General features: G+C 42.4%; 1 protein-coding gene across 2 annotated transcripts in view; it reads right to left on the bottom strand.

Moving 5' to 3' along the window:
- Positions 1-12,813, bottom strand: part of LOC103296608 (24-hydroxycholesterol 7-alpha-hydroxylase) — an 82,614-nt gene that overhangs the window by 44,303 nt on the left and 25,498 nt on the right. For both annotated transcript variants that reach the window (XM_054722093.1, XM_008153218.3), the window contains exon 7: positions 10,476-10,566. In XM_054722093.1, the coding sequence (XP_054578068.1) occupies positions 10,476-10,566 (91 nt within the window). The remainder of the gene's footprint in view (positions 1-10,475; positions 10,567-12,813) is intronic.

Raw genomic sequence — 12,813 nt, forward strand, 5'->3', positions numbered from 1 at the left:
TTATCATTAACTGTCTGTCTCCCCTACCAGAATGTGAGCACCAAAAGTGAAGTAATCTTTGGCCTTTTTGTATATACCAAACTCCTGAAACTGTCCCTGACAAATAATAGAGGAACAATAAACATTTGTTGGAAGAATGAGTGAATGTGGCTGGGGTGAAATAAAAAAGGAAAAGGATGGCAGAGAGACTGTGGAGATGACAAACGCCTTCTTTTGTTTTTATTCTGAGAGATGTTGCTAAGCACTAAGATCTGACAGATGAAGGGGAAAGAACCAGCGGAGGAGGAGAGGTTGGACATACCAAGGGAACGATGATGAATGGAACACAGTGTCAGAGGTCATTGGAAGGCTTGGGATCCACACGTCTAGGTGGCCTTGCCCAGAAGAAGTCATGGGTGTACAATAAGTAAAGATGATTCTACACATAAACCATCAGTCAGACCTCTTTTATAATGTTCACTAGCATTCCCGTTGCAGGAAAAATCCTGCAATAGGATTTCCTGCTGCACTCTACCCCACCTCCGTTCCTCCCTTGTCGCCCTCCCCGCCTTCTCCTCCAGCTCGCCTGCTTTTCCCTTCACCCCCGGCCCCGCCTCCGCTCCGCCCTTGTCACCCGCCCCGCCTTCTCCACCAGCCCGCCTGCTTTTCCCTTCGCCCCCGGCCCTGACTTCGCTCCTCCCTTCTCCTCCCCCCCTCCCGCCCCCCCCCCGCCCCCGGCTTGCTTGCTTCTTCGGAGCTTTACTCCCTTCTGCAGCTCTTGGCTTCTTTCGATGCTGTCTTGATATGCAAATTAGCTGCCATCTTTGTTGGGGTAATTTGCATACTCTTCCTGATTGGTTGGTGGGCGTGGCTTGGCTGGTGGGCATGGCTTAGGTGTAGCGAAGGTGCGGTCAATTTGCATATTTGTCTATTATTAGATTAGATTACGCTTGCTATTATTTTGTTTGGGTAAATTATATTGTTCTGACAGTCACAACATATTGTTTTGGAAAACAGTTTGGTTTAGACATGGTAATATTTGTAAACCAAAAATGAGTTACACATTTTAGAAAATATTTTTTCTAACCTATAAGTTTACTTACATGCAAAGTCTCATAAAAGTACCAAAATTAACTCACATTTAGTGTTATAAATGTAACAGAAAACAGAAAGAAAAGGAAGAATGCTTTAGAGAGTAGGCAATTGCCTACTTTAGTTAGACTGGGATTCTGCACCAACGGTGGGTCAGACACCAAGGCCATTAATCAGGCTCAGGCACATGAACACTACTCCAGGAATATTTTCTGAGTATGCACGGTGTATAACTAGAGCTGTAGTTTAGGAAGCAATTTGAAATGGAACTACCTGGAAATTGGATTTAAGCATCTTACTTCAAACATGCTGAGTAAAATTTGGCAAGGAGATTTATTCATTTGTATCATCATCTCTATAGTCAGACAACCTTTGGTTCAAATCATGGTTCTATCATTTACTAGCTGTGTGGTCTTGAGTAAATGACCTAATTTGTACTTTATTTCCCTCTTGTTTAAAATGGTAGTAAATAATATCACTTAGAAGGGATGATTCTAGGATTGAGTAGGTAAGAAAAGCACTTAGAAGAGGGCTTAGTACTTAGTAAGTGCTCTGTGAGTATTAGCTATTCTCATTGCTGTTATTTCTACCCCCTAGGGTAATCCTAATTAATAAAAGAGTAAACTGCAAATTGACTGTCACTCCAAGACACAAGATGGCCACCCCCATGTGGTCAAAGATGGCTGCCCCCATGTGGACACAAGATGGACACCACAAGATGGTCTGCAGGGGAGGGCAGTTAGGAGTGACCAGGCTAGCAGGGGAAGGCAGTTGGGGGAGACCAGGCCAGAGAGGGAGGGCAGTTGGGGGGCACCCAGGCCTGCAGGGGAGGGCATCTGGGGGGGCAGCCTGCAGGGGAGGGCAGTTGGGGGGGAATCAGGCCTGCAGTGGAGGGAAGTTGGGGCGGGGGGTACCAGGCCTGCAGTGGAGGACAGTTGGGGGAGACCCAGGCCTGCAGGGGAGGGCAGTTGGGGGGGGGGACCAGGCCTGCAAGGGAGGGCAGTTGTGGGCAATCAGGCCAGCAGGGAGGGCAGTTAGGGGTGACCAGGCCGGCAGAGGAGGGCAGTTGGGGGAGACCAGGCCAGCAGGGGAGGGCTGTTGGGGGAGACCAGGCCTGCAGGGGAGGGCAGTTGTGGGGGACCAGGCCTGCAGGAGAGGGCAGTTGTGGGGGGGCAGGCCTGCAGGGGAGGGCAGATAGGGGTGACAGGCCAGCAGGGGAGGGCAGTTAAGGGGGACCAGGCTGGCAGGGGAGGGCAGTTTGGGGTGATCAGGCTGGCAGGGGAGGGCAGTTAGGGGCAATTGGGCCAGCTGGGGAGCAGTTAGGCATTGATCAGGCTGGCAGGGGAGTGGTTAGGGGGTGATCAGGCTGGCAGGCAGAAGCAGTTAGGAGCAATCAGGCAGAGGCAGGCGAGCGGTTGGGAGCGAACAATCCTGGATTGTGAGAGGGATGTCCAACTGCCCGATTAGGCCCGATCCCGGAGGGGTCCCAGATTGGAGAGGGTGCAGGCTGGGCTGAGGGACATGCCCAACCTCCCGTGCAGACACCAAGGCCATCGAATTTTGTGCATCGGGCCTCTAGTATTAGATATAAGTAGTCTCATGCTGTATTTTTGTTGCACTTCAGCCCCTTTACAAGATAATCAGTTTATATGAAAGTAATTTGCTTATTGCTATAAACATTCGAGAAAACTTTATTATTTCAAAAAACAACAATGAATATTTGAAAAAAGAAAACTCGAAGTCATGATAGTTATTAATTTCATGATATGGGAAGATTACAAAATTCCATACAACTAATATAATTATATCAGTTTGGTTATAGTTAGGACTTATAAGACAGGCACTGTGCCATGTACTTTATATTTGCTACTAGGGGCCCAATGCATGAATTCATGCACCTTGAAAGGATCTGTGGGCCGCGGGGCTGGGGTGGGCACAGGGGCGGGTCTCAGCCCATCCTCCATGCCCCAGCCTGGCCCCTCCGGCCGCAGCCCCCAGTCCCCTGTCTGCCGGCATCCCTGCTCACACCACCGCCGCCGCTCCCATGTGCTGATGGCAGTGCAGGCCCCACTTGCACCTGCTGATGGCGTGGAGCAATTGGGGCTGGCATCAGCAGCGGGTGCAAGTGGGACAAGCACTGTCATGGGGTGTGAGCAGTGGCTGCTGCCCCAATCACCCTTCAGGAGCAGGGGGAGGTGGAGAAGCCCTGAGAGGCGATCGGGGCCGGCAGCCACCGCTCACACCCACTGATGGTGCCAAGTGATCAGGGCTGGCACCAGGCGCCAGCAGTGGGTGTGAGCGATGGCTCCAGCGCCAGCAGCAGATGTGAGCGGGGTCGGTGCTGGCAGCAGGTGCCAGTGCCTGGTGGGACCGCAGCATGCAGGAGCAAAGAATTTTCAGTAACTACCAGAGGCTCACCCTGATGACAGTGACAGGCGCCCCACCTTGGTCTGGTGCCCCTGCTCACCTGCTCCACCATCCCACCACAGCCGATGCCCACCATGTTCCACACTCTGCCGCCTGCTGCTGACACTCGCCATGTTCCGCACGCGCCCCCAATGGTCAGCGCATGTCATGGCGACCCGTTATTCGGTTGTTCCACCATTCGGTCTATTTGCCTTTTAGGGTTTTATATATATAGATAGTCTCCTAATAATTCCATGAGATGGGCATTCTTATTCTGCCATTATTCCAAAGAGAAAACAGGTTTCAAAAATTTGGTAACTTAAATAAGGCTGGGCTTAAACCCAGGAAATCTGATCTCAGTTCTTACACTGTGTTTCTGAGGTTATGACAAGCTATTGAAATAATATGTTGTAATTTATAAATTCAAAGTTAAAACTAAATGACTAATTTCCAGGAATTATACCCCAAAGCTCTGTATCAAAGTAAAATATTCTTTATCAGCTTCTCCATGACATGATAATGTAGGTTACACTGAAGATCAAAGGATAAAATAAAAATGTTAGGCAAGAAAATGCTTTACAGAATTCAAAACTCTGAGAAATGCTAGTATTCATTACCACTCATATGGATTCTTGGGTTTGAAACTACTCAACATTCCATATTACTGATTAGATATTGGCTAAGACTAGGGTTCTGCTAACTCAAAAATTCAGTGCAGAAAATTGTCAAAAACTTCTTTACATAAAACACTCATGTCCTCTGAACTGTTTTTTTTAAACAATTTTTAAAATATATTTTATTGCCGGAACCGGTTTGGCTCAGTGGATAGAGCGTCGGCCTGCGGACTCAGGGGTCCCGGGTTCGATTCCGGTCAAGGGCATGTACCTTGGTTGCGGGCACATCCCTAGTGGGGGGTGTGCAAGAGGCAGCTGATCGATGTTTCTCTCTCATCGATGTTTCTAACTCTCTGTCCCTCTCTCTTCCTCTCTGTAAAAAATCAATAAAATATATAAAAAAAAAAAAAAAATATATATTTTATTGATTTTTTACAGAGAGGAAGAGAGAGGGATAGAGAGTTAGAAACATCAATGAGAAACATCGATCAGCTGCCTCCTGCACACTCCCTACTGGGGATGTGCCCACAACCAAGGTACATGCCCTTGACAGGAATTGAACCTGGGACCCTTCAGTCCGCAGGCCAAGGCTCTGTCCACTGAGCCAAACCGGTTAGGGCCTCTGAACTGTTTAATGGGATAGGAGACAGAGCTGCAAATGAAGGCTAGACCAAGACACTCATCCTTATATTTGTTCATTAAATTCATTCAGAAAATATTTGTTAAGTAATTTTTTGGTTCTAGGCAGTTAGAGATACTATAGAGAGCACAACAGACATTGTAGCTGTTGTTGGAGAGATTATGTTCTGGTGAAGGCGGTGGAGGATAAATAAATAAATACAATAAATAAATAATCATGCGTATGAAGGAAATAAGGAGCAAGATGAGCCAGAGAAGCACTGGGGCAGAGCTAGGGAACATGTCTTTAGATAGGGTAAGTCTACAAGTCCTGTCTGAGGAAATGACATTCAAGCTGAATGATGAGCAAGAACAAGGGAAAGGTTCCAGGCACAGAAAACCTACAGAATTCACCAGCAGGTACACATCTCCAAAGAAACAATAGAAATATTCCTTTTTCTCTGCTAACATCTGCTCGATACTCCCCAACCTGCTTTCACATGACAGAAAAGCAATTCATGAGCTTCCTTGAGAGAGCACCTTGCACCACACCTCATTCCCCTTCGCAGCCCTGGCATTTCTCACAGTGCCAAGTCAATGAAGGGATGAGTGAAGGCTTAATCCATCTGGAAGGTTTCCTAAAAGAAATCTTAAAATGTATGGTTCAGGGTTATGTCAGCTAAAAAAGGACTTCGAAAACTCCCTCTTTAGAACCAATGAGAAATATGGTAAAAATGGTCAGGATCACTTTTTCAGAACTCTGAAAATTAACCACGGGCTTACAGCAATTCAGGGAGTGCAAATCCAAGAAAACTGGCTGAATCTTGGTAAAAACAGCAAGCTTAATGACATTTTAGCTTGCCCTATTGTCATCCCCCTCTCTCAAGCTCCCCAGTAACCTTGAATATCAATATTTGCATTCATATTGCAATCAGTTTCCCTGCAGCCACCAGAGAAGGGAGAATAGGATTGGAACTACTCAGAAGCTCCATTCCTAGAAAATTATCATTACGTGACCTGTGTGGCAGTCCCCTGGAAAATCCCACTTGCAAGACTGTCTTGATCTGTCCTGACTTGGGATGTTGGCTGAAAACTTTTAAAGATAGTTGTTTAACTTGGCAGTTACCTGAAGCAATAGATAACAGTTGGGACAAACAACAAGTAAAACCAAAATATTCAAATAAAAAGCTAGGAAATGAGATGCCCTATGGGCTTTGAAGAGTTCCAGTACATTCCTGGAAATACTAAAGGCCATGAACTTGTGTAGGACTGAACAAATGCCCAGGGCTTTACTCGTGCTCTGAAAAGACCTGAAAAGTCCAAATGTTTCAACAAGGGCTGACTTTGAGGTTCTGTGCAAGCAGGAAGTAAAAGCTAAGGCAGAATTGTCAATTGCCTGGCCATGTGTTGAAGTAGGCCTCAACATGCACACAGAGTCCCTTGGCAAAGAATGGGAGACTTGTTGGTTCCTAGGGTAAAAATACTCTGCCCAAGTATCGGTTGACCACTAAGCTAACAAAGCAGAGACATAAGTGCCACACATGATAAGGAATACAAACTAAGTCACTAAACAAACAACAATAAGCAGCAATAACAATAAACCTGAGAAGAGAATCTGATTTCCAGAGTTGCCACATTATGTTATTAAAAATATCCAGTTTTCAGCAAAAAATTGTAAGACATGCAAAAGGAAATATGAAATAAGACATGAAAAAAAAATACTGACCATACACTGAAAAAAAAGCAATTAATATAAACTATCCCTGAAGAAAGTCAGACATTGGGCTTACTAAAAAAGACTTTAGATGTTTTAAATATATCCAAAGAACTGAAAAAATAAAGTCAAAGAACTAAGTAGAGAATATCAATAAAGAGATAGAAATTATAAATAATAAAGATTAGAATAGAAATAAATGAAGTATAAACTAGAATATCAAAAGAAAAAATAAAATCAAACAAAATAGACAAAACCAAAAGTTAGTTCTTTGTAAACAATACTGGCAACTCTTTAGCTACTTTGACCAACGGGGAGGGAGAAAAAAAGAAAAAGAACACATTACCAAAATGAAAAGGAGAGATGTTTTCCTTGTGACCTAACAGAAAGAAAAAGGATTATGGGGAATACTATGAATAATTGTATGCCAACAAGTTAAATAATGTAGATTAAATGGGCAAATTCCTAAAAAGTTACAAAACTAAACTCAATAAGAAATGGATAATGTGAATATGCTTATAAGTGGAGATATCTAATTTTTTTAAAACCCTCTCACAAAGAAAATCCCTGGACTAGTTTACTTCACTGGTGAATTCTACCATATGGTTTATGAAGAATTAACATCAATCCTTTAAAAATTCTACCAAAAGATAAATAAATAAATAAAATAGAATAGGGAACATTTCTGAAGATGTTCTATAAAGCTAGAAGTATTCTATTAAAACCACCCCAAAACATTGCAAGAAAACTATAGACTAATATCCCTTATTAATGTTAATGTAAAATTCCTCAACAGAATACTAACAAACCAAATCCAGCGATATATGAAAATTATATGTCTTATATGGATTATACACTGTGATTAAGTAGGCTTTATCCCAGCAATACAAGGTGGTTCAACATCTGAAAATCAATTAAAGTAAAACATCCTACCTAATAAAAAGGTAATATGCAAATTGACCGTACCATCAACACACCCACAAGCCACGCCCACAAGCCACGCCCACCAGCCCATCAGAGCAAGTATGCAAATTAACCCAACCAAGATGGCTACAGCCACAGAGAGCAAGGTTTCCCAGGTAACAGAGCAAGCCAAGCTTTCCACGAGCCGTTGCAGGCCTAAGCCTCCACTCAAGCTACAAAGTTTCAATTATAGAAGGTAAACAAATTCAAACAGAAATGGTGGCAGAACGGAGCTTGAGAGAGCAGGCCAGGGTTGCCGGTGGCAACAGGGGAAGCAAAGCTTTCCGCACACCCTGACCAGGCCCACGTCTCCGCTTAAGGCTACAAAGTTTCAATTATAAAAGGTGAATTAACTGCAACAGAAATGGCTGCTGGCCGCAGAGGGAGCCCTAGGCTTGGCTCCGCTCCAGGCTACAAAGTTTCAATTGTAGAAGGAAAATAAATTCCAGATACCAGGGCCTCCACTTGGTTTGCCAGGGGGCATGGCTGGCCTGCAAACCACCACAGGCTCCTCGCTCAGGCCGCCCCACACCCAAGGGAACCCCCACCTGATCCGGGACACCCTTCAGGGCAAACCAGCTGGCCCCCACCCGTGCACCAGGCCTCTATCCTATCTAATAAAAGAGTAATATGCAGATTGACCATCACTCCAAAACACAATATGTCTGCCCCCATGTGGTCAAAGATCCTGCCCCCATGTGGACACAAGATGGCAACTACAAGATGGAGAGGGCAGTTGGGAGGCACCGGGCCTGCAAGGGAGGGCAGTTGAGAGGGACCAGGCCTGCAAGGGAGGGCAGTTGAGAGGGACCAGGCTTGCAAGGGAGGGCAGTTGGAGGTGATCAACCCTGCAGGAGAGGGCAGTTAGGGGTGACCAGGCCGGCAGAGGAGAGAGGTTGGGGGCAAACAGGCTGGCAGGGGAGCAGTTAAGCATCAACCAGGCTGGCAGCGGAGTGGTTAGGGGGTGATCAGGCTGGCAGGCAGAAGTGGTTAGGGGCAATCAGGAAGGCAGGAAGGCAAGCAGTTGGGAGCCAGCAGTCCTGGATTGTGAGAGGGATCCCAGATTGGAAAGGGTACAGGCTGAGCTGAGGGACAACCCCCCTCCGTGCACGAATTTCATGCACCGGGCTTCTAGTAACAATATAAAACATTATGTTAAGTGAAAGAAGCCAGACACAAAAGACCAAGTATTCAACAGTGGTAGCCTTTACCCTTAAACTTGTTTTATAAGAAAGTTAGGCAAAGTATCTGTGATGGGCTCTGGGGGTGAGTTTTGAGGCCAGAGAGATGCAGAATTGGAAATTCACTGAGGTCATCTCCAAGAAGGAAACAGTGATCTTGTGGTAGAAAAGAGCATACAAATGGGAAAACTGCCATACTGAGTCAGATCCTTGTTCCATGCACTCTAAAGTTCTTTCTTTGACAGTATCCTTTGTACGGGTACACGGATATCTTCCTTGATAGCAACCATCAAAGACCTGTAGTCTCCTCTTACAACATCTAAATTCCTGAGCTACTACTACGGCTTATGCATGCGTTGATCTGAAATACAGAGGCATGGCAAAAAATGATGGATATATTTTTTTATAAATTGTTTTCAATTCTACAATAGTCTCATAAACTGGAAGCATTGACATAAGTATAGCTGGTACTACATTTGAAGGAGCAATTTTCTGTCAAAGGAAAACAATAGGTTCTAAAAATAAACAGAACATGGAGAAGAGAAAAAGATTTCTCTTTCTCCATTAGCACTGTGTTCAATAATTCAAGCTTCAAGCATTGTAGACATTTAGATTAATGTAATATTTAATTGTTGTGGCTTGGGGTCAGATAGGTTTCCCACATTATTATTCCCACCATTCCCATCTGTACCTTTTTATTTCCTAAAGACCAAGAATTTGGAAAGTCCTAAATCAGGACAAAGCTCTAGTGAGGAAATGGTACTGGAGAATTTGTGACAATCAAGGACACATTCCCTCTTAACGTCTGTAGACACGCAGGCATGCGCATACATTTCCATTAGTTTTATAGATGAAAGCTCCATAAAGGCAGCCTTCTCTTCAATTTTCCACAGTATCTCCAAATCTACCTTGTGAGCACTGTTGGTCCTCTGTGAGTGTAATGCTCACCATTTCTAAGATGAGATCCAGCACCTGCTGATTCACACTCAAGGCTCAGAACTGTAGGGCTCAGATACTCACATTGGTCAGGCCAATTTGCTTTTTGGTTAAACTCAGCAAGAAGTAGTCAAAATTAAATTAAAAATTCCAAATAAAACATTTTTAGCAATCATGAAGGGGAGAAGGATAAGTGTTAATTGTCATGATCCTTTTTGTCCTACTATTATATTGTTTTCTTCCCCCAAACCAAGTCATTTGTTACTCTTTTCATATTAGAATACATAATTTGACATACTAAGTTTTTTTTTTTTAAATCTACTCCAAAACAAGTTAAATTATACTGAATAAACAAGTAGCTTAGCCCTCTCTGTTGCAGATTATTTCTGCTTTTTAAAACAAATGACAAGAAAAGAATGGAGTCTGAACCAAAAAAGAAAGGGAGCAATACCTGTCTCTGGTTTTAACCCTGAAATCTCTAACAACTGTAACTTTTAAATGAATTCCTTTAGTGGTAGAATGTTATCTGATTTCCCTACCCCATTAGTACTGTTATGTAATATGTGCACTATGCATCATATTACTTTTATGAAACAAGGAAAATCCTGAATTCCAAAACTGTGGACTTGCAGCTCAATTGAAGTAAGGGGCCAAAGACCAGAAGAAAAAGCCCTGCACATCATATATTCAAGTTTACATAGGGAAGTTGGGCAAATCACCATCTCCCTAGCATTTAAGCCATCATTTGGAAAATAAGGGAGTTAGGCAAGCTGACCTCTAAAATCCTTGATAGTAATTAAATTCTAGGATTTTACCTGATCCATGTAAGTCCTAAAACACATAAATTATGTTCAGTTTTAGACTAGATGGAATTTCTATGAAATTATGGGCATTTGACTTCGCTCGTGATGTGTAACGAGCACACATTATTTGATGTCTCTTCACTTATGTAATTTAATTCAGTTTTAGTACCTGCTGCGCCAAACACAGATGATATGCCTTCCATAATGGCCTTGTGAATACTGGGTTGAGAGAGGATAAATCCAAGTGTCCAAAACGCAATCTTAAAAAGAAAAACATATATCAAAAATTACAACCTTCTTTGAAAGTAAACAAATGCAGACTTAGTATTAGGCTCAAACGTATGTAATACTTTCAATAATAAAGATTTTAAAAAAATAATAAATAAATAAAAGAAGCAAGGAGATTGTTTAAATTAAACTTAAAAGCATGTTAGTAAAGAGCATCTTTGAAACAACTAAGTTTTATGAACAAAAGAGACAGTACTTATCTCTAAGAGGTCCAATTTATAATTTTATTCTCACTAGTTTTACTATGCTGTTTATATAGATTAATCTGCACACAAAAAATGTGAAAAGTGGGATTTCTTTTACAAATATACAATATAAATTATATAGGCATACAGTGAATATTTTTTGTTTTGCTTGTTTGTTTTGTTAATCCTCTTTCTAGGATGGTTTTTTCATTTATTTTATTTTATTTATTTATTTATTTATTTATTTATTTTTTTTAGGGAGAGTGGAAGAGAGGAAAGGTGAGGAGGGAGAGAGCGAGAGAAAGAGAGAGAATCATGATGTGAGAGACACATGGATTGGTTGCCTCCTGAACACACCACAACCAGGGCCAGGGATCGAGCCTGCAACAGGTACGTACTCTTGACTGGGAATCGAACCTGAGACCCTTCAGTGCAAGTGCCAACACTCTAACCACTGCTCACACTGGCTAGGGCGAGAGTGAATATTTAGAAATAAAAAGTTATGCCACTTAAGAATGTTAATCCAAGTCCAAAATAAAAACATTTTTTAAGATTTAATTTCCTTGAAATACAAACGAATTGTCAAACCATATATTCTGCAAATGAAACATGGAAATTTTAAGTAAACCCCAGATACTATATCTAAAATCTCATAAACTAAATTATGAGAGTATTCCATATAAAAAATGGGGTCCTTTCACACCCTACTGAACATAATAAGGTGCTCAAAAGTTCATAGGTTGTTACCGAACGCAGTATGCTTGCAAGTTCTCTCTCCAGACCAAACAGAAGTATTTCAGATCTTTCCTCATTGTAGTACCATAAAATAAAATTATACTGCTGCACATCTCAAAAACTAGCTTTTCCTCAACTCAGGTAGATGTTTTCACTTCTATTTTTAGGTTACACAACATAGAAAACCTACACAAAATCATTAAAAGAAGCTTGAATTTTGCTTTTATTTTTTTTCTCCAGTAAACATTGTATTGTGAAAGAAATTTCATCTAGGAAAACCAGTCCTGAAATATAACCCAGACAACACTTCGTGTCACTTAAGTCTGTCCCTTTTGTGAAGTAACTTTGGGTACCTTAAAATAATTCCAATACTCCCCTCTGTGGTCAAAAGAGGAAGAGCAATTATGTGAAAGGAAACACTCCCACAAAGCCAAGGTCAATGCCGCTTATTGTTTCCCCTCTGAGACATTAAACTGCAGGGAAGGGATCACTGGGTTAAACCCAGGCCACTTCAATGGGGGGGAAGGTGGGGTGCTTTCTGTGGCATTTTCCAAATTACAAAAGAATTATCCTAGAGGTGGATCATCTAGTGTGGTTTTACAGTCGGAGTAAGACTCCCAGAGACCTCTCTTCTCCTGCCTCCCCACTCAGGCCCGTTCTACTACTTTTCATAGATGGAAGTGCTGAATTACTGTATTTAATTAATAATGACTCCATACTCAATTCACCTTATTTAAAGAGTCAGAGATCATGCTGGGGGGTTAGGGGAAGGCTTAGTGTCATACATAGATTTTCAGTTACGCAAAAGAAGGGCCTAAAGTTCTATGTGCTTAATTAGACTTTTAGAGATTCACCTGTAATACCTTTTTATAACAAATACAAGAAATTCAGCTAAACTATAAATAGCTGTACAATGGTGCTAGTTATAATTTGTAATGCTTTTTTTCTTAACAGATTTTGCTTCTAAATATCTTTATTTTCTACTTTAGAAAACCAAACGGCATGCAAAAAAGAGTAAAAACAAACAATAAGAAGCGACCTTGAGGTCTTCGTTCATTCACATGTGGGAAATGAGTTAAAAAGTGCTCCCAAAGGTACTAATTAATATTTTGCCAAAGGGGTCAAGCCCATGGTGAGGGCGGGGCAAGAAGGGAAAGGGCCCCTGGCTCAGTGACCTCCAGAAGCAGCCACTACCATGCCTTCCCACTGCTCTGGAGAGGTAAGAACAAAGGTGATAGGGACAGCGAGGAAAGCTCTGCCTCACTGTGTCATAAAGAGGATGAATTGAGCATCATTTAC

The sequence above is a fragment of the Eptesicus fuscus genome, chromosome 10 (assembly GCF_027574615.1).
Source record: "Eptesicus fuscus isolate TK198812 chromosome 10, DD_ASM_mEF_20220401, whole genome shotgun sequence".
In the NCBI taxonomy this organism is placed as follows: Eukaryota; Metazoa; Chordata; class Mammalia; order Chiroptera; family Vespertilionidae; genus Eptesicus; species Eptesicus fuscus.